Source organism: Theropithecus gelada, chromosome 4, assembly GCF_003255815.1.
Source record: "Theropithecus gelada isolate Dixy chromosome 4, Tgel_1.0, whole genome shotgun sequence".
In the NCBI taxonomy this organism is placed as follows: domain Eukaryota; kingdom Metazoa; phylum Chordata; class Mammalia; order Primates; family Cercopithecidae; genus Theropithecus; species Theropithecus gelada.
Window position 1 is genome coordinate 49,529,508 of NC_037671.1, and position 24,158 is coordinate 49,553,665.

Genomic DNA, 24,158 nt, shown 5'->3' on the forward strand with positions numbered 1-24,158 from the left:
CTGATATGCAAAACAATTGTGGTCAGGTCTCAAGGGGATTATGCTGAGTGAAATAAGGTCAATCTCAGAAGGCTATATCCTGTATGATTCCATTTATTTAACATTCTCTAAACCACAAAACTATAGTGATGGACACAGTTGCCAGGGTTTACAGTGGAAAGTGAGGTATGAGTATAAAGTTAGCAGAAGGAAGTTTCTTTGTGTGAAGAAACAGTTCTATATTCTGGTTATGATGGTGGTTCCCAAGTGAATCAATACATGTGATAACATTTCATACCCACTCCCAAAAAAGTGCAGGTTAAAAGCTAACATGAACTGTGTTCTGTAGTTTTAGTTAGTAATATTGTATCAATGTCAATTTTCTGATTTTGATAATATCTATGGCTACACAAGATATTATTCTTAGAGAAAGCTGTGTGAAGAATAGAGAAACTATTAAAATACAAAACTAGGTGAAGGAAACAGAAACTCACTGTGGTATTTTTGAAACTTGTGTGTTTTGGCCGGGCGTGGTCGGGAGTTCGAGATCAGGCAGAGGTCGGGAGTTTGAGATCAGCCAGACCAATATGGAGAAACCCCGTCTCTAGTAAAAATACAAAATTGGCGGGGCATGGTGGCACATGCCTGTAATCCCAACTACTAGGGAGGCTGAGGCAGGAGAATCGCTTGAACCCGGGAGGCAGAGGTTGCGGTGAGTCAAGATGGCGCCTTTGCACTCCAGCCTGGGCAAAAAGAGCGAAACTCCATCTCAAAAATAAATAAATAAATAAATAAATAAATAAATAAATAAATAAATATAAAAAAAGAAAGAAAGAAACTTGTGTGTCTTAAATTATTTGAAAGTACAAAATCCTTTACTAAGGAAAAAGCCCTCTACCCCAAAATTCAATTTCAGTTCAGTCTAGGTGAGAGGCTCTAGGAAAATAGGAATCAGATCCACTTTATTTGCCATTTTGTCTCCAGGATTTACCACCATGCCTGGCTCACTCATCTCTACCACAAGCCTTCCTGGCTATACCCTTTACTAGCTGTGTGACTTTAGGAAAGTCACTGTCTCTCTTGGCCTCAGATTCCTCATCAGTAGAATGGAAATAACAGATCCCACATCATAGGATTCAGGGTAAGATTGAAGAGTGAGTAATGCCAAGTGCTTTCAATAATTTATAGGAAGAATCTGTCCATGAGGGGACGTATATCCTTTCTATCCTCTGAGTATGTGATATGCGCAGAGGAATAGCATGACTGGGCCTCATGTCTTATCTTATCTTATCTTGTAATGATGGTAAACAACAAGCCCGGGGAAATGGTGGAACAACCAATTTATAAACAATACGAAATCCTTGCTTATAAAATCATGTCTACAGTATGCCTATATTTTTCCCTTTGTTTTCTTCCCCTTTTCATCTTCCTTCCTCAAGCTTTGAAATGCATGGAACTGCAACTGTCAGCCCTTTGTTTTTGACACAATTTTCTTTAAAATTAATAAGAAAGAAGGTTTACGGTAGGGGATCTTGCAATATTTTTCCTTGATTCATGTTTAGTTTCTTGCTTTCCTAGTATCTTCTTCATATTACTATCACTTCACTCGGATATATTTGATGATGTTCATAAGTCTATTTCTCTTTCTAAGCTGTGAATTCTTGAAGCCAGGATCATGCATTCATTTATTTATTCAACATTGTAGTGACTGAACAACTACCATGTTCCGGGCATGGGTCTAGATGCTGAGAATACAGCCGCGAACTAATGCCTTGTTCTCATTGGTAGTTACAATCTTGTATCACATTCCTCTTTGTACTTCTAGCTTCTAACATAGTACCTTGTAGTTGCTCAAATGTTTCATGGATAGATGAGTAGAGTGATGGAATGAATGTTTCTGTGGGAGAGTGTACTACATTTAAACAGCAACAACAACAACAAAAAGCCCATACTATGAAATTGGCTGTTCTAAGTTTCTGGAAGCAGTGAGAAACAATTGTCATGGGATTCTTGGAAATGAACTGTCTTTCTTTTTCTCCCTTCCCCTTGAGATTTCCTGTTTGGCATGTTACTGTGGATAAAGCAGTAGATGAGTGACCATGAGACAGTGCCAGTGCAGAACAGAAGCATCTCCTTTGGAGAGATGAACTGCTAAAGGATCCTTAAGAAATCTTTGATATTTTTCCTCACAGAGACATTGATTATGAGCGATATGTTTTTTTTTCTTTCTTTTTTTTTTTTTTTTGAGGTGGAGTTTCGCTCTTGTTGCCCAGGCTAGAGTGCAATGGCACGATCTAGGCTCACCGCAACCTCCTGCCTCCCGGGTTCAAGCAATTCTCCCGCCTCAGCCTCGTGAGTAGCTGGGATTACAGGAATGCACCACCAGGCCCAGCTAATTTTGTATTTTTAGTGGAGACAGGGTTTCCCCCTGTTGGTCAGGTTGGTCTCAAACTCCCGACCTCAGGTGATCTGCCCACCCCGGCCTCCCAAAGTGCTGGGATTACAGGCGTGAGCCACTGCGCCCGGCCTGATTATGAGAAATTTCTGTGATAAGAAATATAAAAAGATGTTTTGGCCAGAAATTAGCTACTCTGTCCCATCTCCCTAAATTTCAAACTTTGAATTCTCTCCATTTGAACTTTGTATTACTTTTGTGTTTGTGATCTAAGCCCAAGAAAAGGATGTCAAATTCTCACGAAGAGGATGTGGAGGGGTGGGGAAGGTGGCCACTTCTCCTGGAGAGCAGGGCAAGAGGCTGATTCCCTTTGCAGATTTTACTCAAATGCTCCTCAGAAAGCTATTGCTAGCATTTTAAGTCTAGTGCATACGACTCTTACCTTGGGCTTCATCAGTGCACATTTCCTGGAAGCCATAGAAACATTCTACAGTTTTTATTTACAACTTTTTGAATTCAATAATATATACAAATATTGTATTACTCAAAACGCTCAAAATAACAAATCATGACAAGAACATGTCCTTCTTTGCCTCCTGTCTCCTTGCTAGCCCATTTTCCTTCCTAGAGGCACCCATTGGCATGTTTCTTATGAATCCTGGCAAGTTATTCTATGAATATCTGTATTGGAAATCCAAGACTCCAAAATCCAAATGTGTTTCATGTAAACAGCTACTTCAAAGTCAAGTACAATAAAAGCCTTTTTAAAACTTAATCCTTACTCAGATGAGTGGATTTTGTTTTCTACTTACGTTCAAGAAAGGTAGTAAGAAAAGAAGTAAAAAGAGATAGCTTGGAATAATAAAAGAGTGCTGACAGGGGCTAAGGTGACCAGGCTCCACCACTAACTAGCAGATGTGAGTCTAGCTCCTCCACCAGAAAACCACAGGGCTCTCCAGGTGATGTCCAAGGCTCCTTCCAATGTAAGGACCTCAATTCTGCTCAACAAGAGATCACATCTTTTTTCTCCAGTCAAAGGCCAGCATAGGTACCTGTTGTATCTGCAGTATTGTACAATAGATTGCTGCTCCAAATGGCCCAGTCTGAGACTCTAATATAGTCAGGGCAGTTTCTTGACTCATTATATTTCACTATATCTCTTTGAAAATTGGTATTCTATCAAATATAAATACAGTAACTTAAATCATAGTAACATGATTTCCCAAATATTCTTGACTAATAATACCCTATACATTTTGCTAAAAACCATGAAGAATTGATTACTGTACTTGCAGGTAGGTTCATCAATGCAATTGAGCTTGAAGGTGTTGCCTCATCAGTGCTTGGTGTGTATCAAGCATAATCATATAAATCTTACAGTAAGGTTATGGGTCCTAAAGCAAACGTGCAGAGTCAAGTAGGCTATAGCAAAATCACTTTTCAGTTACAGATCTTCAGGTTAACTCCCTGCGAGGTTTGTTCATCAGATCTTGGGTGAGGCTTGAGAAAGGCTCTCTTCCTAAGCTCTCTTAGCTGACTATACATTGAGATCCCCTGGAGAGCTTTAAAAAATGCTACTCAATCCCATTACTGGGTATATACCCAAAGGAATATAAACCATTCTACCATAAAGACACATGCATACATATGTTCATTGCAGCACTACTCACAGCAGCAAAGACATGGAATCAACTAAATGTCCAAGTATGGTAAACTAGACAAAGAAAAAGTAGTACATATGGAAAGTGGTACCATGGAATACTACACAGCCATAAAAAAGGATGAGATCATGTCCTTTGCAGGAACACAGACAGAGCTGGAGGCCACCATCCTTTGTAAACTAATGCAGGAACAGAAAGCCAAATACTGCATGTTCTCACTTATAAGTGGAAGTTAAATGATGAGAATATATGTACATGAAGAGGGGAACAAGACACTGGGGCCTATTTGAGGGTGGATAGTGGCGGGGGGAGAGGATCAGAAAAAATAACAGATACTAGGCTTAGTATATTATTTGGGAGACAAAATAATCTGTACAATAAACTCCTGTGACAAGAGTTTACACCACACACACACACACACACACACACACACACACACACACACACACATATACAACCTGCCCATGGACTCCTGAACCTAAAGTAAACCTTTTTTTTTAAAGCTCCCCCTCCATATAAAAAAAAATTTAAAAATTTAAAATGAAAAAAAAAGTGCTGCTGCCTAAGTCCTATCTCCTGTGATTCTGACATTGTTGGTTTTGTGTATGACCTGGGCATTGGGTCTCTCAAAGTGTTCCTGCTGATTTCAATGTGCAGTCAGAATTAAGATCCACTACTGTAGAATTTGCCCAAGATTGTCTGGTTCTGGAAATCTCTTTGGATCATCAGAATCTGTTTACTTCTCTCACATGGAAGTGGTATAATCTCCCATATTAGTGCTACCCTTTGTATGAAACTGAGGCATAATTGGCCTGTTTCAGGCTACCCAGTGTTATCTGACGACCAGGAGCATCCACATCACACAGGAGCTTGTTAGAAATGCAGCCTCAGGCCGACTGCAGTGGCTCACGCCTGCAATCCCAGCACTTTAGGAGGCCGAGGTGGGCGAATCACGAGGTCAGGAGTTCGAGACCAGCCTAGCCAACATAGTGAAACCCTGTCTCTACTAAAAATACGAAAAAAAAGTAGCTGGGCATGGTGGCGGGCACCTGTAGTCCCAGCTACTTGGGAGGCTGAGGCGGAATTGCTTGAACCTGGGAGGCAGAGGCTGCAGTGAGCTGAGATTGTGCCACTGCACTCCAGCCTCGGTGACAGAGTGAGACTCCATCTCAAAAAAAAAAAAAAAAAAAAAAGAAATGCAGCCTCAGCCCAGTCCCACAGACCAATTAAAACCCAATCTGCCTTTAAGATACCTAAGTGTTTCATTTGTATATTCAAGTTTAGGGAGCACAACATAGTGGCCTCAAATTCTGCATTCCTAACACAATGCTTCCTAGTGTTATGGATACTGCCGGTCCTCATCCACAGTGGCAAGGATCTAAAGCACTTTCTCTAAGTGTGGGAAACTCATTCTGGAATTCACCACAAACCTGAATTGAATTCTCTCCGAAACTGCCTTTTTGACTGACGGCTTATTCCCAGGTGATTAGTTACATGAAAGTTTGAGAACCACTAATGCAGGCCCAACTTTTTCCCAGAGCAGGAATCATTCTCTTATTTGAAAAGCAGCTCAGTCTAATTGCACTTAGCCTACATCAGCCTAGAGGAAAGTATATTACCCTCTGGAGAAAACTACATCATCCCTTCCTTAGCCCTTTAAATAACTGAAGCTCATCTTTCTCCTGCTGCCTGGTCTTCATTGTCAGGCTTAGATTTGCTGACAGTTGCTCCTGATTCTGTTTCTTACTCTTCTTGGTATCCCACTATATCCCCCTGACACACTGGAAACCTTTCACTTCAGCCATACTCCTCAAAGTAAGACAGCCCAAAGCTAGAGGAAAGCTCTGAAGTGAGCCACACAGTATAAAAATGACACTATCATCGGCTCTGATCAGAACTTTTTATTTTTTAATAATGCAGCTGGAGGTTGCATTCATTTTAGAAAAGATATATGTCATGTTAGTTCAATATTAAGCTTTCATTTAACCACATGTCCTATGTTCCTTCCCTATGGGTCATCAACTGATGTCACCTCATTCCAATACTTTCACAAGTACTGACTGAACTTGCATATAGGGCTTTACTTATAACCCAAATAAATTTCATCACTGTGATCTCTGCCCACTATTTCAGCCAATAAGGAATTTCTGGTCACTGGTCCTACATACACGGAACAGTCAGTCTTGGATACAGACAGTCAGAAGACATGGATTCAAGTCTGATCTCTACAACTTTGCTATAGGTCTTACACAAGTTATTTGGCCTTTATAAGCCGGTTTTTTAATCTATGAAATGGACACAATAATAGTACCTATCCTATAGTTGTGAGGATTCAATAAAGTAATATAAAAATTACTTTGTAAAGTATAAACCTGTGTAAATGTGAGTTATTAATGAAAGCATCGCAAGATACAAGGTACAAATAATCCACAAACTTAACCGTAATAACAATTTGTTCATTCTTTGTATTTTCTACCCCCACGTGAAATTAGTGGCAGTTCTGAAATGCAAACTCTTGTCTCCTCCACTACCATCTGTGACCGATTCTAGTTTGCTTTCCTTCCTTACAGAGTTTCTGTCTTTTGTCGACAAAAGAAGGGGAAAGCCGGTGTAAGAACCAGTGTCATTAAATACCAGGATAGTTCTCTAGAAACCAACCATGTGGAAGCGGATGAAACCAGAAAAACCCTTTAATGTCGTTGATGTGGGTGTCCAAATGTTCAAGCAAGGCATTCACTTCCAGTTTCTCATGGAAAGAGGAACTTAAAATTGCTGAGGTTCTGGTTGTTGGAATTCTGTAGAGCCATGGTCCCCAAGAAAAGGGAGACATGCAATGAATACCAACGTGAGATCTCACCCTGCCTCAATACCATGAGAGTCCTCTGAACTTATTCAGGAACAATGAGGTATCTACCCATTTCCTATAATAAGGACAATCTCAAAAACTGAATTCTCAGATTTAACCCAAAAGACTAGGAAATGCTTGGTAGTTTTCACTAAAGTCTCTCCCTACGAAACTCCAGGTACCTTTCCAAACACAAACCTTTGCAAATTTCCACGATTTACAGATTAGAATGGCTGAGGTTTTTAGAACACACATACTTTTGCAAAAGACTAATCAACACACAACTAGAGGAAATGTACAAAGCAAGAGATTTAACGATTAAATACACTCAGACTACTTAAGTAACAAACACCTAATGTTTATTAATAAATTAGTACACTTGAAGGCATTTTTCTGATATCGGTCCTTCACCACTACCCACGAACCCCGCCCACAAAAAGGGAGTCCACGCCACCTTTGCATTGGAATCTGGCAACTGAGCATTAGAAGGTACATTTGTAAATGGGAGCATAGTTGCAAATATATCAGACAAAGGTTCTTATAGCTGCAGCCATTTTTAATTAAAGTAATTGGTGAAGGAATCCCACCAAGACCAAGGCCTTGAGAGCAGATTGGACCTATTGACTATATGTATATAAAAAACAAGACATACGTTAAAGCAAAGCTGGGCAAACTCTCTATGGAAAGGGTGCCACTGGCACTTGATTTTGACTTTCCAAAGTGCAGCAATGTGTTCCAGAACAGCTCAATTCTTAGAAGGTGAAGTTCAAGTTCTTTGGTGGCCCAGTTGTCAAGCCACTTAAATAGCAAATCCTGATGGCTTGAGGATATCATTTCTCCAGCCCAGAGCATATTAGCATAAGAAGAGTACAAGTAATCAAGCATTCTACACAGTGTCCAGGTGAAAACCATACAATCAGCAACAGTGTGGTCAAGTTTCAGCCATGAATATGAACTATACAAGACGTATTTAAACTTAATCAAAGTTGAATTGCATTACAATAACTCAAATGGGGTCTTAAATTTTCTTAATCTTTTAAGAAAATTTATAAAGGACAAATAATAATAAAAATAGTAATAATATTTGTTTTTAAAAAGTAAGTGTGAATGTTAAGAGACTTAAAGACTGCTTATAGGATTCACAAGATGCCATTATACTTTTAAGAAGTTAAGAGCCTCACAATCCAGTGTGTGGGAAAAGTCACACTGCATTTATGGTAAGTTAAGTAAATTTAAAGTGCACAGAACAATCTTGAAAATACGTAAGAAGGCAAAATGGAGAAAATATAGAACTTAAAAAACTTTAGTGGTGGGTATTTCACAACAGTTACACCTTGCAAAGGCTTATAAACCAACTTCCCAGAAGAGTTATTTAAAAAAAAAGAGAGAAAGAAAGAACTCAAGCACTGGCCATATACTCTGTTAAACACACACACACACCCCCCAAACAATAAAAATCAGAAACAGAAGAAAATAAAAAAAACCACCCTGCCACTAAATTGAGTAATTTCCAGAATGCAGTAACTCTATGTTCTACAGCAGGTCAGGAAGATGGCTATAAACAGAGTCCAGGAGGGTCTGGCTGGCTTCCTGGCTCTTGACTCCAATAATTTCGAATAGCCGGTCCAGTTTGTCCTCAGCCTGGGGAATCTCTTCAATCACCCGCAGCTCCTCAGGATTTAGAATATGGAGCATGTCATCAAAGATAGGCTGCAAGTCACAGGGGTCCAGGCGTACCTGCCGCAACACTGTGTCCTTCTTTTCTGCAGAGAAGAGAGGGAAGCAAAGACAGCTGTAAGGTGACTGTACTGGCAAGGCCTGGGGGAAGGAGAGGGGGTCCTGGAGAGAGATACATCTGTTTCCTCCCCAGCCTATTATTATCCTTCCTCCATTACAGTGAGAGAGTGACTGACCCTCTGGCACATTCGAAACAACACAAGAGTTTTTACTGGCATTGCACGTGTAAGATAGCAAACAAGATTTGCCTGATAGAGAGCAGACAAGGTCTTGCTTGAATAGCTTGCTGAGGTATCGTTACTGTGACATTTGCCTAGACTTAACTAACTTCTAAATTATTTTGGAATTCAGAAGGTGAATGGTGAGATACTTAAAGAAACCAAAGAAACAAAAACACAAAACTAAAAAACTTTTACTACTTTCCCTAACTGTAATGTGTTTACTAAACTAAGATATACATAGGCCCACGCCTTTTCCAAATGATCAAAAATTCTAAGACAAAGTAGTCTACTTATCTGACTTTCCAATTACATTATGATACTTTAGAACTAAACTGCTGAGAGAGTAAAAGCACATAAATAAGAAAATATTATTTCTTCTCAGGTCATACCTTACATTGGGATGAGGAACTATAACTTTTATTACTATCAAAAAGCACCTTTTCTAAAATATAATATATAACATAAATATAAACTAAAATATAAATGTTTTATGTAAATGTAAAGGAGATTAATATAAATATATAAAGTATATAAATTATAAATATGTAAATAAAACATTTTATAAATACATAAAATATCAAATGTAACCCTTTCACTAAAATATAACTGGAATTACCCAAACCTAGAAAATTTCTTTAAAAACTGTCATAGTGTATGCTAATTCCCTAACCGATATTAAAAATTAAAAGTTGCAAATTCTTTGCCAAAACTACCAATCCATAATGTTTAAAATATTGGTATTTGCAATGTAGTTTAACAAAATGAATTTTAGGGTATTTTTAAGTCACTAAAACTTGTAGTTTTCTTTTTTTTTTTTTTTGAGACAAAGTTTTGCTCTTGTCACCCGGTCTGGAGTGCAGTGGCACGATCTCAGCTCACTGCAACCTCTGCCTCTCGGGTTCAAGTGATTCTTTTGCCTCAGCCTCCGAGTAGCTGGAACTGCAGCGGGCTAATTTTTCTTTTTTTTTAGTAGAGATGGGGTTTCACCATGTTGGCCAGGCTGATCTCTGGCTTCTGGCCTCAAGCGATCCGCCAACCTTGGCTTCCCAAAGTGCTGGGATTACAGGCGTGAGCCACCGCACCCGGCTAGAACCACTTTATCAATGACGTTCAAGCTTGGACATTGCGCCTACCATCTGGATATGGTGCCAGCCAGAGCCTGGACTTATAAAGAGGCAAATGAGGCACTCACCCCTGGTACAAAATTTAAGGTGGCACCAAGAAACTCAGTAGTCAAGTTAAATTTCAACGAAATGGGTTTTTTTGGTTTAGGGGTTGTTTGCTTGTTTTTGAGACAGGGTCTTGCTCTGTTACCAGGTAACAGAGTGGCACAAACTCCTGGGCTCAAGGGATCCTCCTGCCTTAGCCTCTGGAGCAGCTGGGACTACAGGTTAATTTTTAATTTTTTGTAGAGACCACGTCTTGCTTTGTTGCCTAGGTCGGTCTCGAACTCCTGGCCTCAAGTGATTGGCCCACCTCGGCCTTCCAAAGTGCTGGGATTACAGGCATGAGCTGCTGTGCACGGCCTAAAACCTGTACTTCTCACTCTTCAGATAAATTCAACTTTAAATCTTTGGACACAGCAAGCTTGGTAAATAATTTTCAAAAATCTTGCCAGACTACATTTTATCAGGCCTTCCCCGACACACTCATTTGATAGCATCATGAGGCCAAAGGGTGGCCCATAGCTCTCCACCAGGCAGTGTGAGCTGTAAAGATTTCGGAGGCGTGTCTTCGCCAGCCAATGGCGAGGTTTTTCTCGGGCCAGCGTATCCTGAAGTTTTGGGCTGGTCTTCCCGGGCAGGTAATTCAGATGACTCACCTCTCAACTACAACTGGACTGTGGAAGGGGAGGGACAAATCCCAGGGGCTCTTTGGGGGGTTTAAAGTGCGTGTGTGAGGTCTGCTGAGATGCCTGTACCTTTGGTAATAAAGGAACCGTTCCTGCTTAGCGCCGAGGAGCCGCTGGATGTAGAGTCACAGCGGAGAAGGGGTTCCGACTCATCCACGAAGAAGCCCTTGTTCTTGTCCTGGGGAGAAGGCTCCACCGTCAGGAGAGCGGAATTCTCAAGTTTCGCGTTGGGGCTGGGGATGGGGCTCGGGCTAAGCGGGCTGGGGCTCATCGGGAGAGCCAGTTTGTCAGTTTCCAGCTGTAGGAGGGAACATTTTTTTTTATTATATATAGACCAAAAAAAAAAACAAAAAAAAAAAACCGTAAAATTAAAATCCCTCCTCAGAGGCTATTTTTTTCCCATTTAATATTTTATATATTCATCCTCCCATTTCAGTTGACCATAACTTATTTATATGATTACTAGACATACACACAGACTTTTAAACCCTGCAAAACTACAGTGAGGATATGCATGAGTACTAAAAACTGGGAGGCATATGAACCAAGCTATTATCTCAGGGGAGTAGAAGGGAACATGGGTGTAAGGAGAAAGATCCCCAATTTAAAATACAATTTTGTAGAGCCGAAAGGAGTCTTAGATATAATTTAGTATTATGAGCTGAATGAATTATGCCCCTCCATGTTGAAGCCCTGACCCCCAGTACCTCAGAATGTGACTATTGGGAGAGAGGGCCTTTAAAGAGGTAATTGTGGTAAAATGAGGTCATTAGGGTTGGCTACACTCCAATATAACTGGTGTCTTTAATAAAAAGAAGAGATGAGGACACAAATACACACAGAGGGAAGACACAGTGAAGACGTGGTGAGAAGGCAGCCATCTACAAGCCAAGAGAGAGACCTCAGAAGACAGCTTTCTAAGGTTCCAGAATTGTGAGAAGATCAATTTCTGTGGCTTAAGCCCTCAGTCTGCGGTCCTTTGTTACCGCAGCGCTCGCTGACTCTTACACTCAGCTTCACAGGGAATGAAACTGGGGCCTGGAGAAGTGAAGTGACTTTCTTAACTAAGGGCCACAGGGAAGTCACAGAACTAAAACTAGACCCCAGGTTTTCTGACTCCCATTTCAAATGCTCAGGAAAAAAACTGCTAAAATTAAGAATGAGAACAGGAGAAAATGAGAGGCGTCAGTGGCTGGGAGGAGAGAGTAGTGACCGAAAGGACAGAACAGAGACTGTGAAGATTGCATTCTGGATTGGGGAGGTCAGAAAGACAATACCAAACATACAAGATGGTTTCAGATAAAGATGGTGAGCTTCACCACCACTCTGGCTGGTGGGTAGAGAATGGATTTTAGGGAGGCAAGAATCAAAGTAGGGAGAGCAGTTAGGACGCTCCTACAGTGGCTACATACAGTATGACTATGACTTGTACTGGGGGCGTGCAGTGGAGATAGTGGGGAGTGATAGGTGATGTGACCTCATTTTACCAGTGAAGTGACTGGGGCCCAAAGACAGCACACAGCTACTGGGAGAAAGCAAGCAACTCAGGCCTGCTTGACATCTCTCTTTGGCCCTTTCATTTGAGAAAATACATCAGAACTCTGGCAGGCACTTGTGGCCTCTCCTAGTAATTGACTTTATCTTTTTATTGGCTCTTCCGACATGGATTAAAAATCCTGGGAGCCAGCTGGCCCGATCACACAGAGCAGGGTTCAGGGAATGATGGGCACTCTCCCCAAGCTGTTAATCACCACTCAGAATCCTCAGCCCTTCACTCACACACTTCAAGTAAAATGTTTTCAAGCTCTTCGACGAAGATATTGATATTTCAGAGTATTACATGGAATAGTTATACAAAGCACAAACCAAACACAACTGCTTCTTTTACAAATTTTAAGGCCTGAGAAATTCTTGCAACTGATTTCAGATTGTGAAAGACAACTGATGACTGACTGCACATGTCTAATGTTCCAACAGCGTTTTTCCTCTGAACCACCACCCACGCCCTGCTGCTGCTTCCAGTGCAAGTTTCAGACTTGGGAAACATGCATACCTAGCAGTCCCTTTCTGATCTACAGACAAATGTTATGTATACGCTTGTAAAATTTTAATTCCATTGACCCTGGCACGTGCCCCTCCTCCTTGAAAATGCACATGGCCATTTATGCCAACACACTTCATTTATGTTTTGTTTTCTTTTTTTGTTTTGAGACAGAGTCTCGCTCTCATCCCCAGGCTGGAGTGCAGTGGCGCGATCTCAGCTCACTGCAAGCTCCGCCTCCTGGGTTCACGCCATTCTCCTGCCTCAGCATCCCCAGTAGCTGGGACTATAGGCGACTGCCACCACGCCTGGCTAAATTTTTTGTATTTTTAGTAGAGACGGGGTTTCACTGTGTTAGCCAGGATGGTCTCAATCTCCTGACCTCCAACACACTTTTTAAATTCATTCAGTTAGACAAAGAACATTTGTCTACATTCTGGTTCTCGGGGACAATACATTGGAAGACATGGTCAGTCAACATAGTACACTGTTCTTGCTTAAAAAGGAAATTCCCACCCACAAATCACATGCCAACAAACCAAAAAGTCCACCCACCTATTTCCTAAATTCATTTGAAAACTTTAAATGTTTAATTTTCCCCCCAATTTTGCCAAAAGGTCCTATAGCAAAAATTAAGCACACGATTTCCAACATAATTGGAAAGACAGAATGCTGAACTGATGCTCTCCTGTAATTAGCAATGAATCAGGTGAATATGAAAATGCCCCTACAAATGATATTAGCATCACAACAGAGCTCACAAGCATTGCTAAAGTCAGAGACCATTTAAAAATCATCTTTCTAGAAAATCTACTCAGTTACTAAGTATAAGTATCTCTTAATTTGTGCAACAGTAGCTGGTTGCATTCTGACTTCATCTAAAGTTGTTTTCATTTTTTCTCAAAAGAAAAAATAATGTTCATAGAAATTTCTTTCCTCACTTTACCATAATATATACAATATCCATCAAAGCTGGTTTGCAGTACTGCTACTGTACTAAGCATTGTGTTACTTCTGCTTTCTAATCAGAGCACTGGAGTCATCAGAATATGTGGAATAAATTAATTGCTTGTTTTATTAATTCTGAAAGTTCATGGTTCAGTATTCTGAGTTTAGAGCCAATGAAGAACACCTACAATAAGATTTAGATATTAAAGAGAAGACAAATACTCTAAACAAGAAAGCCGTATTTCCAGAGAAGAGGATCCTCTTATAAAAACTTTGAGCATAAACTTACCAAGATACTCATAATAAAATAATTTATATCCTAAGGTTCTTTGAGCTTTCCAAATTCTCTATGAAGATATATTAGGCTGGGCACAGTGACTCACGCCTGTAATCCCAGCACTTTGGGAGGCCGAGATGGGTGGATTACTTGAGGTCAGGAGTTCAAGACCAGCCTGGGCAACATGGTGAAACCCTGTCTCTACTAAAAATACGAAAATGAGCTGGGTGTGGTGGCGTGTGCCTGTAATCCCAACTACTTGGGAGTCTGAGGCAGGAGAATCACTTGAACTCGGGAGGTGGAGGTTGCAGTGAGCCAAGATCGTGCCACTGCATTCCAGCCTGGGTGACAGGGGGAGACTCTGTCTCAAAAAAAAAAAAAAAAAAAAAAAAAAGAAAGAAAGAAAAGAAAAAAGAAAAAAAGATATATTAACTTTTACAGCTAGAAAATCAATAAATGTTGTTTTTAAAAGCAGTCACCACCGATAAGTATATTTTCCTTCGGCTACCTTGAAAATGTTGTGACCACAGCAGCTCTTATTTATATGGGTAGCCAAGAAACAGGGTAGCAGGAAGATTATCAATGTGGCTGAGCTCCTCTCTATACTTTTGTGAAATGTTCATGGACTTGGCATTCATACATGCCCCAACTTATTTCAATGAGGCAGATATTAAGAAAATGTGTCCTGTAAAGGCAATGTATCTGTCACTTTTTTGAGGCTCCTTTGGAGAAACTTGAAAACTATAGTTCTTTTTGCTTACTGCGGTGATGTAATCCTAACTTGGAAGACTCACATGAGAAATGAGGTGAGGACAGTAAATAGACCAGAATGGTAGGGGGCATGGAGAGCTCCCAAAGCAGCCCAAAAGGGAACAATTCTATTTTGTGAACTTCAAGAACGTGGCATTTCTTTTGGCCAAACAAGTCCCAAATGTCCTTCTGATTAGTTTCCATGCAAACACACTTAGTCCTTCCAGATACTTATTAGTCCAAACTGATAAGGGAAGAAAGATAAACGGTTCAACTTACTCAAGGCTGAGTCACACCTAAAGCTCTGCTGCTGAACTAACAATTTTCCTTTCCAAGCATCTCTACCACTGAGTACAAGGAACCATCCAAACGGATTAGGTAAACAGACTACTGCTGGAAATCTGGGAATCTGAACATCTCTGGGCTACTGAGTTTGGTAGCAGTGTTTATGAGAATAATGATTTAACTTACATCTGGATGGTACCACAGTGAGCCATGACTGTCATCATTGCCCTTCCCCATTTCCAGCTGTGACCTTGCCAACCCTACATTCCCACACCAACCAGACTTCTAAAAAACTGAAGTACCCACTCTAGGTGCTCAACCAAATCAAAATTGGAAACTGAGGCTGGGTGCAGTGGCTTACACCTGTAATCCCAACACTTTGGGAGGCTGAATGGGCAGATCACTGTAGGTCAGGAGTCCAAGACCAGCCTGGCCAACATAGCGAAACCCTGTCTCTACTAAAACTACAAAAATTAGCCGAGCGTGGTGGCACATGCCTGTAATCCTAGCTACTCAGGAGGCTGAGGCAGGAGGATCACTTGAACCCGGGAGGCAGAGGTTGCAGTGAGGCAAGATCGTGCCACTGCACTCCAGCCTGGGCGACAGAGCAAGACTCCATCTCAAAAAAAAAAAAAAAAGAAAGAAAAAAGAAAAAGAAATGGAAACTTTAGCTCAAAAATAATTCTCCACTTCTAATAACAAACTGAAAAATCACTTCCCTGTTGACTGGCCTTTCCTGAGATGACACACTGGTGAGGGTTGCAGTATTCCCCTAGGCCCTGGGGATGGCAGAGCCATGGATGGTAAAGGAAAATCCTTCCAAGTTTTATTCATGACAAGGGTGGTAGAGAAATGAAATAAGATTTCGAGGCAGCAAGATCTGGCAGCATTCCTGAGTAAACTCTGAGAGCAGGAATGGGCGAGAACTCCAGCCTCAGCTGCCACCTGTGTGGCATGCACTTCATGTTCCCCATAGTCAGCTCCTAAAAATCAAAGTCATGACAATCCTGGAAAAAGCATTGCAAGAAAAGAGAGACGACATAACACTACTAACTGTGTGGTGCTAGGAAAACCACTTCCCTCATCAGACCTGTGGTCTCATTTCTAACCTAAACAGGTTAGACCAGGTCACTTTTGTGTTCCTTCCATTCAAATTATGTCTTAGTTATTGCTGGTTTTACTGTTGCTACTTCATTCTCCTCATGCCCTAATCCCCCACTCCAATTCTCTTTCCCCTTCCAAGTTACCCCCAACTGAACTACCTACTCAACTAAAGTTTACCACAAAGTTATTTTCAATTACTACCCAATTACTATCTCCCTGTGGTTGCACAATCTGTTTTCATAAAACTAATTAATGACTTTGATGCAACAGTAACCCCCTGAAATGAAGTACTAATTACCTGGCATGGATGCTCTTTGCCAACCTGCTAACATGGTTCAATTGAACCCCTTGGCTCCTGACACTACCCAGTTCAGTAACACCAGGCCCCCTTTCCCTAATATAACCAGATATGCCTGATAGTCCCCAGCAGAAAGCTCCTTACAGTAAAGTTGCTGTTTTGATTTACTTTTCCCTCCAGACCTCATTCAACACTTAGAAAGAAGGAAGAGTTCTATGTTACATTTGTGAAAATCCCTATCACTTTAATAATGGTTTTTAAAAGCCCTTTGCTAAATCTAACTGAAACTTACTGCTGTTCCACATGAGGTAACAAAAACAGACCCGAAGAAATAAGCCATTGCCGGTACTGTGCTAGGTGACTCAGCGGAAAGTATCTGTGATTCGTTTGCTGCTAAGGAAGTTGTATCAGCCCCATTTTATAGATGAGGAAACTGAGGCTCTAAGAGGTAATAACTTGCCCCGAGCCATAGAAACAGGATTCAAGACCAGGTCTGTCTAGTTTCAAGGTTACCCTCTTTGCTGCCAAGTCACTTCCCTGTCTGGACCCCACAGCATTTAGAGAGAATTGACAAACCCTGTAATCTGATCACAAGCAATCACATGACCACAAAGCATTGCCTGAGCCCCTCTGCCAGAGTGAAGGGGGTAGAGGTGAGATCTGTAAGTACCTGGGACTCAATGGCAGATTTACACTCCAGCTGGATGATTGCCCTGAGATAAATATGAAAGATTCTGTAAATACCAGATACCTCAACTGTAGTCAATAACTTTGTTTTCTATTGAAAATATTTCAGATCCCAACAGACCAGTGGCTGGTTTAAAAAAAAAAAAAATTCAATTTCTACTAAAAGTTTATCTCAAAGGAATTCTAGTCACAAATAAATATAAAATTACAACTATTTAAGAATTATGATATTATCTCAAGCCCGTTTCCCCTGCTTTCCCAGCTGTCCACATAATCAAAATCAAATTAGATTTCAAGACCTTCTATAGGCCTATATAGGCATATAAGATTGGGCTCTGGGAGGAAAAAAAGGCATATTTCCTTCGCCAGAAAAGTATTTCTTGATATATGAATCTATGGGGTCTTTAGAGAAGAGGAATTCAGATAATAAGAAATGCTTTCTTATTCAAATCTATGTGGTTCCAGGATTTCAGATATAAATGAGGGTTCATATAATGAGGGTTACCAGCCTGATCACAAAACAATTTATCGGAATCTATTCAATTCCTAAGTTCCAACACTGTAGAACACTTGTATATAATGGTTTCTCCCTTAAAAAATAAAAACAAATACATCATCCTAAAAAGAAAAAGTTTCAAATGATGAGAGACAATGATTTTAAAATTATTCTTCTGAGTGTGAATTCTTGTTCAATTCAATCCTGAGTAAGGGGTCTTGGCAAGTAGAACCCAAATATACTCAAATATTTTTGCAAACAAAAATCTTAAGAGGCAAATGGAAAAACGCTGATTTCTAAATGCTTGAAAGAAGGATTATCAGTTATAAGAAATTTAGGGAAAGTCTTCGAAACGGGAATATGGACTGGAAACGTATACATACATAGATAAAGCAAATATGCCAAAATGTGAATAACTATTGAATCTAGATGGTAGATTTATTATTTGTGGTAATGTGCTTCCAAATTTTCTTTGCTTTGTAAGGCTTCTCTTAAAACGTTATTTTAAAAAATTAAAGAGAAGGGCCAAGAGTCAAGTAACTTTAAGACAAAAATTCCCCAAACTTTTCCTGAGCTTCTGATCATTGAGTTAAAACCTCTTATTTTCTTTCCTTCTTTCTTCTTCTCCTGTGCAGCATAGACTTTAGTACATGAAGCAAGGAGGTGCTTCCACTGCAGAAGTAGGGAATAGCACCAACACTTAAATCTAAATTGTCCATTGCCAAGTGGACAGCGAGGGCCATCTGCTGTCTAGAGCTCCCTGGGATCACTGGATGTCATGGGAAGGAAGAAGGAACAGGAGTACAACACCAAGATGTTCTGCTCAGCTTCCTTGGGAGCCCTTAAGCCAGACCACAGAGATGCATAGGTGAGTGAACCTTAAGCTGGGAGCCAATGCAGAGCCTGCAGAACAAACTCACCCACCATCAAGGGAATCTAGGATTAACCTGGCCAAAAAAATGCCAAAACCACTGGGGAATTATTTTTTAAAACTCCCACTCACCCTAGATCCGTTCAAGCACAAAATAATGAAAAGGTTTTGTTTCAACTGCAACCTTAGTTAAGGCATATGAAGTTAGCCTAGGTTAGCTGGTCACGGTGGGTTTCTTGCTTAAATACCCCAAACTCAAATCGAGGTAGTTGGCTATAATTGTCTGTATCTACCTTGTCTTAGAATTCTCATTCTAAGAGTTAATTTCAAAATTGAGCTCCGACGTCTATAAATCCACCCCCATTTAAGTCAAAGTGTCAATAGCCAATCCTTGCCCTAAGCAAGAGAGCTGTGCCTTTCCTGTATGTACAGGAGAAAAGCCACAACGAATAGTGCTGCACAAAGCTGCCAAAGCTGGTAAGAACCAGCTGGCTCCAGAGGAAGGGAAAAGCGGGGAGGGCCCCCCCTCAACCGCCCCGCTGCCGGCGTGGGTGTCTGCAAGCTGTCCAGGCTGCTGACATCAACGGTAATGGTGCTGCAGCCCTGAGCTGACTCACTGACTAGCTTTCTCAAAAAGAGGAAGTGAGGACAGTGAATAAGTGGGTTCTCTTGATTCAGAGCTGGAGCCCACTCACGTTAGAATATGTTGCCAAGCCTTCTGAGAGCTCAGCACCATCAGAACATGAGGAGATCATGCTCCGTTGGAAATTCCTTACGTTTCCCTAAACTTCTATTGGAAAATCTTTCCCACAAAAAAGCCTTTCGATAATCCTATCCATGAGAAAAAGTTTCACAAACCTTTTTAAAGCTTGCCATAAGACACTGTGGAGGATGGAAAGAAATTTCAAAGGAAACTCAAGACCTTGAAGTAAGAAGGCTTAAGTTCATCTTTATGATTCAGGCTTTTTGAACTCAACAAATCTGATTAAATTAGCATTGCATAATAAGTCCATTAATTAGATTCATGCCATTAGAATTACAATGCATATGGTCTACAAGTCTAAGTTACCTTTGACTTTAACCTCTGACTTCCAAGTCTCGGCAACTCAGTTTCCCTCCATGGTGGTAACTACTGTTACCAAGTCACAATATACTCGTCCAGAGATAGTCTATACTTATACCAACAAATAAATACATATATTCTCCATCCCCCTTATTTTTTTAAACAGTTTTTAACATCTATGTATATACTGTGTGTGTATATATATTTGCAATATGGTGGCACAATGTACATACTGTTTTTTGTTTTGTTTTGTTTTGTTTTTGTGTGTCTCCCAGGCTGGAGTGCAGTGGTGCAATCTCAGCTCACTGCAGCCTCCACATCCCGTATTCAATTGATTTTCGTGCCTCAGCCTCCTGAGTAGCTGGGATTACAGGCACGCGCCACCAGGCCCAGATAATTTTTGTATTTTTAGTAGAGATGGGGTTTCACCATGTTGGCCAGGCTGTTCTCGAACTCCTGACTTCAAGTGATCCGCCCACCTTGGCCTCCCAAAGTGCTGGGATTACAGGTGTGAGCCACTGTGCCCCATCCTACATACTACTCTTCACCTTGCTTTTTCTCGCTTAACCGTTCTTGAGGTTAGCACATGAAGAGCTGACTCACTTCTTCTGACAAGTGCATGCTGTTCCACTGTATGGATGTTCAATAACTTACGTAACCAGTCCTCTAGTGAAGGGCATTTGTAGATCTCCTCATTCTTTTGCTATTACACATGACACTACAATGAATACACGTGTACTTGCATCATTCGGAATGCATGTGAACCTGTGTAAGATATCTTCCTAGATGTGGAATCACAGGTCTCTGTGCCAGCCTGAGAGGTTAAAAATCTGCATGTTTAAAAAGTCTTCAGTTTTCCTTCTCTGTGAACTGTCTTGTTCACAAGACTGCACATGGTTTTCTTAATGTGTAAAAACTCCTTATTTTTCAAGAAACTTAACCCAATGTTTCAAACAATTTCTACCTGTGATTATTTTGTCTTTTGATTTGCATATAGTGTTTTCTGGCTTGTGTATTTATTGTTAAGTAGTTGCATTGTTCTTGTACGGCTTCTGTGTTTTATGTTATTCTCTACTGTTGTGATTATAAAAACAAAACATTTCCCCCAAGTTTTTTTTTTCTAATACTTTTTTGGTGATAAGTTATTTTAGTTGTTGGGCATTTAATTTCAGTCTGTCCTCTGAAAGTCCAACTGTAGATCAATCAAAGTTTCCTCTCTGGCAACTGTTTATTAAAAAATCAGGAATGACATTAGTTTCTCCCAAGGAAATGGTGACAAATAAATGATGAAAACCTCGAAATTAACTGATACAAAATAAAACCTACTGCTGACCATGTGCAATTCCTCATCAGCAAGTGTACCTGTTATTGACACTTGGGTTATAACGGGATAAGGGACACTTTCACAAACACAGAGCGGAGAAGCTAGGCCAAAGCTGGAAGCTATTCAACTTTATCTAAATTGGTGCTTTGGCTTTAAAAAGAAAAAATGAAAATGTGCTCTCCTGCACTGGTAACTGATGGAGAAAATAAGTTTCTTTTCACAGTATTGATTCTGATTTCCTCACAATGCATTTTTTAAGAAAGACAGTAAGGGTGTAGATTAAAGGGGTGGGAAATGTCATCCACTAATAGACCCAGCCTCTTCTGAATGGTGAGATCCTCTGTCTCAGAAAAAAATTAAAGCCCACTTCAATCCCTCTGTATAGCAGCTTCACAGAATATATTCTCAAGTCTGGCTCACACATCTATCCCTCCTATAAAACTGTCAGTATCCTAAGGGATGATTCTGTTTTGTATTTTGTTTTGTTTCATTTAGTATCTCAGTGCCTGGTACAGGGCTCAATACATAATAGGTGCTCTGATAATCTATCAAATAAATTGTCTGTGTTAAATTATCTCAACCTTAAAAGCAATACTAATAAGAATGTGTGTGTGTGTGTGTGTGTGTGTGTGTGTGTGTGTGTGTGTGTGTGTGTTGGGGAGGGAGTGTACATTAATATAAAGACCCCAAGAATCTGTTTCCTAGACTTTTCTCCTTACGATCTGCATACAGCAAGCTCAACTACTACATTTTTTTAATTCTATGATGCGTATTTTTTTTCACATTTTAACATCTCTGAAATGGGGATGTCTCTCACAATTATAATTAGCAGTATTTTATTTCTTTCGCAGTAATACATAATGACAATGGTACATCTTACAATTGACACGGGATTCAATGAAATATAGTAATATATCTGTACTAGTCAGTTTTCATACTGCTATAAAGAAATACCTGAAATTGGATAATTTATAAAGAAATGAGATTTCATAAGCTCTGTAGCTTATGGTTCTGTAGGCTGTACAGGAAGCATGATTGGGGATGCCTCAGGAAACTTATAATCACGGCAGAAGGCAAAGGGGAAGCAGGCATGTCTTACATGGTCGGAGCAGTGGTGACAGGGAGAGGTGTCACTTGCTTTTATACAATCAGATCTCGTGAGAACTCTATTGCAAGAACAGTGCCAAAGTGGGAAATCTGCCCCCATGATCCAGTCACCTCCCACCAGGCCCAACCTCCAAAACTGGGAATTACAATTCAACGTGAGGTTTGGGCAGGGACACAGACACAAACCATTTCACTATCTTAATTAGAATATACCCACTTATACTTCTCAGGACCATGAAGCTTGCTAAATAAACCAGTTATAGAGCACCCAGACAGTGTTTGGGATGAAACAGATACTTAGCAAATGCTGGTCCACTTTCAACTTAATGGGCACTCATTGAAAACAGGATGCATTTGCTGTTAAGTCAAAAAAAGGGCAATGTAGAATTCAAATTCCAACACAGAAAACAGTTGCTAAGATGTACGGAGCCCCCTACTCTATGTCAAGTGCAGGACTGGGCATTTACACTCACTTCTAGTTCTCAGCGAGATCTTTCCAAGACACTTACAAAGAAACTGAGGCTTGGAGACTTTATAGGACTTGCCCAAGGTCACACAGTGAGTGGCAAAAGCAAAATTCAAACCCCATTCGGAGGGACAAGGTCAAATTCTTGAATGTATCAGTTCCTTCTAGGAGTTCCTGGAGATTCAAAGTGCGATCTCTAGCACGTGACGTGAAATGGCATATTAAAACCTTACTTCTATGCCTTAAATATTACAGAACTGTTAAGGGTTTCTAAAAAGCTTGCTACCGAGCAAAACAAGAATATAAGTAAAACAGACGTTCTTTGCAGAGTCAAAGATTTGAGAAGCCCTTAATATGAAAAAGCAGGTGGGGCTTCCTAGGAGGAAATCAAATGTGAACGCTTCAGGAAAGAAGACCAAAATACAGTCTTGAAAAAACACGAGTCTGATTTTTTAAAGTGACTTTCAAATGGACAAATATATATCTGCTCTAGCTTTCTATGTATTTTTTTGGCAGGTTGAGTACTCTTTCACTCTGATGCTTATAATTCCTCATGCACACTTCAATGATAATTATTTGCACATGCATCTCCATTGCCACAAGTGAGTTATTGAAAGGCACTGACCACTTCTCTTCTTTACCCAGTACCAGGCACACAGCTGGCGTCTGACAAAAGGTTGTCGACTAACTGAATGAAACCTTGGACTATGATAATAAATAGAACAGCCTGAAGTGTCATTAAAAATCTAAAGGCTATTTATAAACATTGCTCCTTTGTGCACAATGACAACTTTAAACACAAGCATCACTAAATGTTCCTGGTTCTAAGTGTGTCAGTCAGCAATCCCTTTATAACGTCCTCTTCTCACCACCACCCCAGAAGTTCCCTAGAGCCCGCAGTCACACCCTACGAATTAAGTAACTTGACCTTAAATAACCCTCCATGCTGTAGTAACACGGCAGAGGGCAGCTGCTAGATAATATGCAAGTTTAGCCGTTACCTTAGGTCCTCAGGTCTTAGGACAAGAATCCCTGTTTTCTAAGAGATGACAAATAGGAAAATTAATGACAAAGACTAATTTGAACAGCCAAAAAGTCAACAGTTAATGTACAGCTGGTAGTTGCTTCAACTCAGCCTCACTGTATTAAATTTCTGAAAATAGCTGGTCTCAGTCAGACCCGTAGATAAGGACAGCTGCATCCTGCAGCTGGTAAGCAAAAAATCAGTAACTGTAGTTCCCTCTGCAGCAGAGGCAGGAGTGCTGTTCTCACCAAAATAGAAGGGCCAGTACTTCTCTAGCTGTTGGGATTCTCCGAGTTGATTATACAGAGCAAAGCCATCCAGGCTCCAACACAGAGTCTACTATAGTAGAGAGAGAGAGAGAGTGCCTAAGTGCACAAATGCTCTGTTCCTGAGACATAGGTCTCCTATGTGGTTCTGGAAAGGACTAAAATACCCTAACAAAGAATCATTCTATTATATAGAAATCAACAACCACCACCACAAAACACTGGCGGTGGGTCCACTGGCTGTTAAATTATAGTGTAGTTTTCATCTACTGAATCTTATGGAAGGAGAGATAAGTAGAGCATGGATTCTCCACTCCACTGCCTGCTTAACATCAGTCCTTTATATTTGTGAATCTCTGATCAAAGCAGACAGCTAAAGGAACAATTTATATTATTTTAAATTGTTGCGGTTGTTTTCAATATCATCATTTTTTAAGTATCGATAACATTTCTTTTTCTGC

At 40.4% G+C, this 24,158-nt stretch overlaps 1 protein-coding gene across 1 annotated transcript in view; it reads right to left on the bottom strand.

Annotated features, from left to right (window-relative positions):
* Nucleotides 1–7,222: 7,222 nt before the first annotated feature.
* TNFRSF21 (TNF receptor superfamily member 21) overlaps nt 7,223–24,158 on the bottom strand; it is a 73,509-nt gene continuing 56,573 nt past the window's right edge. Inside the window, exons 6-7 of the mRNA XM_025383636.1 lie at nt 10,760–10,988; nt 7,223–8,643 (exon numbers count right to left, since the gene is read on the bottom strand). Coding sequence (XP_025239421.1) covers nt 8,414–8,643; nt 10,760–10,988 — 459 coding nt within the window. The 3' untranslated portion in view covers nt 7,223–8,413. The remainder of the gene's footprint in view (nt 8,644–10,759; nt 10,989–24,158) is intronic.